The sequence below is a fragment of the Apis dorsata genome, unplaced genomic scaffold (assembly GCF_000469605.1).
Source record: "Apis dorsata unplaced genomic scaffold, Apis dorsata 1.3 scaffold_286, whole genome shotgun sequence".
In the NCBI taxonomy this organism is placed as follows: domain Eukaryota; kingdom Metazoa; phylum Arthropoda; class Insecta; order Hymenoptera; family Apidae; genus Apis; species Apis dorsata.
Window position 1 is genome coordinate 25,494 of NW_006263561.1, and position 2,553 is coordinate 28,046.

At 36.5% G+C, this 2,553-nt stretch overlaps 1 protein-coding gene across 2 annotated transcripts in view; it reads right to left on the minus strand.

Annotated features, from left to right (window-relative positions):
- Positions 1–2,553, minus strand: part of LOC102671366 (chondroitin sulfate proteoglycan 4) — a 30,566-nt gene that overhangs the window by 23,156 nt on the left and 4,857 nt on the right. For both annotated transcript variants that reach the window (XM_031511056.1, XM_031511055.1), the window contains exon 2: positions 2,059–2,222. In XM_031511056.1, the coding sequence (XP_031366916.1) occupies positions 2,059–2,222 (164 nt within the window). The remainder of the gene's footprint in view (positions 1–2,058; positions 2,223–2,553) is intronic.

The window sequence follows — 2,553 nt, forward strand, 5'->3', positions numbered from 1 at the left end:
GAATTAAAATCGCGGTTGGAATTGACTTCGGATCAGGTGCAGATGACATTGTTGCGATTCTGCTCTAGTGACGTTGTGAAGTTCGACAGATTCGCGTTTCTATGTTTTATAACGATCCAAAACGTACGTGCGATGATCGAAACCGTGTGTCGCGTTGATCGTTTGCAACTAGCTTTAATATAGATCGGTAGATCCGAATTGTGGACGGACGTTGTTGCTGTTGTCACTTTTGGTTAACGAATTTTAATATTTATTTATTTTAATTCATTCGTAATTCGTATTTTACGGGAATCAGAGCGCTAACTTAACTCAAAAGGCAGCTAGTCGTTTCTGCTTTTTGCGATAAAATCCTGTTAATTTTTTTCGTTACTTAACGAATACGTGGAACATTAATTATTTAAATATCGCAAAAGGAAGTTGGAACATACTGATATAGATACAACGCGTGGATTTGCATCTTTCGTTTGTGGATTTGCATCTTTCCATTGTGGATGTCGGTTTAAAACCTTTGTAGCATAGTTTTCATAGCGAAATCGCAAGATCGTACACGTTGTGTCATTATAAACAAAGACCTGTCACAACAATAGAATTACAAGGATGACGCTTGTATATACCTGGCCTTAATTCGGATAAAAGTATTAAAGGTTTTTTGTTCCTTCGGACAATCGACGAAACGATAAATTACGATAAATAATTTGGATTTAACAAAAGGGGAAGCTTTAGGAAAAGCTTGCGCGTGAATAAAAAGTTGTAAAACGTAACGATTATTCGATTTTTACAGAGAAAAGTATTCGAATCAGTATTTGAATTTTTTACACGAATGCAGAGAGCGACTATTTTAAAAATTTAAATTCGATCACGCATTGGCGACAATTATGCATGAACAGTTTTCATGTTTATTCGCAAATAGAATTTTTCACGGCAATTTACAGCCAACGTTACTTTGAAATAAATTATAAAGTTTTATTTCATATCGGGGCTCGTGTACAAAAATTAAATTTGAACGTGTCATATTTAATTCAATTAAAAAGTCCGAGCATCGAGTATTGTATTTTTCAAACATGTAACAAAAATTGTTCCCCCTGTAAAAGGTCGATCGATAGATAGGAATGCGTTATATTTATTCCTACGTCTATACGTAACGATCGTTTCCACGCAATTGTTACTCGAAGGATTATTAAAAATAATAAAATAAAGTGGAATCGTAACCGTATTTTACGTGAAAGTTTACATCGAAACTTATTATTATTGGTTTCTCTTTGATGGCTGGATCGTTGATTTAGATAGAATTTAAAACGGAAATGGTTTTAAACGAAATCAAAGGGAAGCGTTAACTTTGCTCGAATGAAATTTACAAACGTTTTTTATTTAGTTGAAAAGAAAGAGACACGGAGAAATAGAGAGAAGGAGAGAAAGTGTGTGCGCATGAAAGGGAAAAGTGAATAAAAAAAAAATTCATCGCTTCTTTTCCTTTTTCTCTATAAATTTTATTATGTATATTCGGTGAAACGTGTCGATCTATCTTGTTTTACCATTTCTCGCGAGCATCCGCATACATAAATAAGATGTTTTTACTTGCAGAGTTTTAATGGCTCGAATAAAGCGGGGCAACGACGTGATGTTGTTAAAATCACGACACGGTTTTTATCGAAGTTATAAAATCGAGCTGTGGAGAACGTGGTCGTTAGCCGCGTGTCTGAAAATCATTTCTCTTTCTTTTCTATTTTTTCCCTCTTTTTTATATCATCCATGCTCGCGTGCTCTCCAACTCGTCTCGCTTTTCTCTCCTCCTTTTTTCCCCTCTCTCGAGTTTCTTTTTTTCTCTTAATGTTTCGAACCAAGCCTAATTTCTTAGCAAGGATAGCTCGTACTGTAGAAAGATTGCTCGTGGATGAGGAGATGAAAAAGAGAATTAGGATGAGAGAGAGAGAGAGAGAGAGAGGGGTTGTGCTGACTGTCGCGTCGGACTATAGCACGTGCGGTTGGTTAACGACCAGCGGCCACGAAGACCCAAACAGAAAGCCTATTAATAGAAGTAAGCATTGAGGGCAAACGAACCTTCAATTTGCCGGTTTCGAGTTTGATCAGGCAGTAATCCGTCCTGCCAACGGCCAATAGCAGCATAGCGTCCGCGAGATGAGTTCGGAACCGGAAGCTGATGTCAGTCGCACCCTTAGCTTCTTGCACCGGAAGATGAATGTAGCTCGCTCCGTAAAATGACACTGTAATAAATTTGAAAAATTTATTGTTCCTCCGTGACGCAATTGCTCGCCCATCGATGCGCGAAATATGAACGTATACGTATAAATTTGCACGTTTCTTTGGACTATCTAAAAAGTGTACGCGCTTTGAAAATATTCATGGGAAGGAATAAATCTCCATCCACTATCGATATTTCTATTTAAAATGAGGCGTACGCGATTTCGGATATTTTTGCAAATGCATTAACGACTCGTAAATCATTGCTAAGAAAAATTACCATTGTCATGATTCGGTTTTTATAAATCGATTTTTTTCAAAGATATTTGAAATAGAAAGAAATAAAAAAAAAAA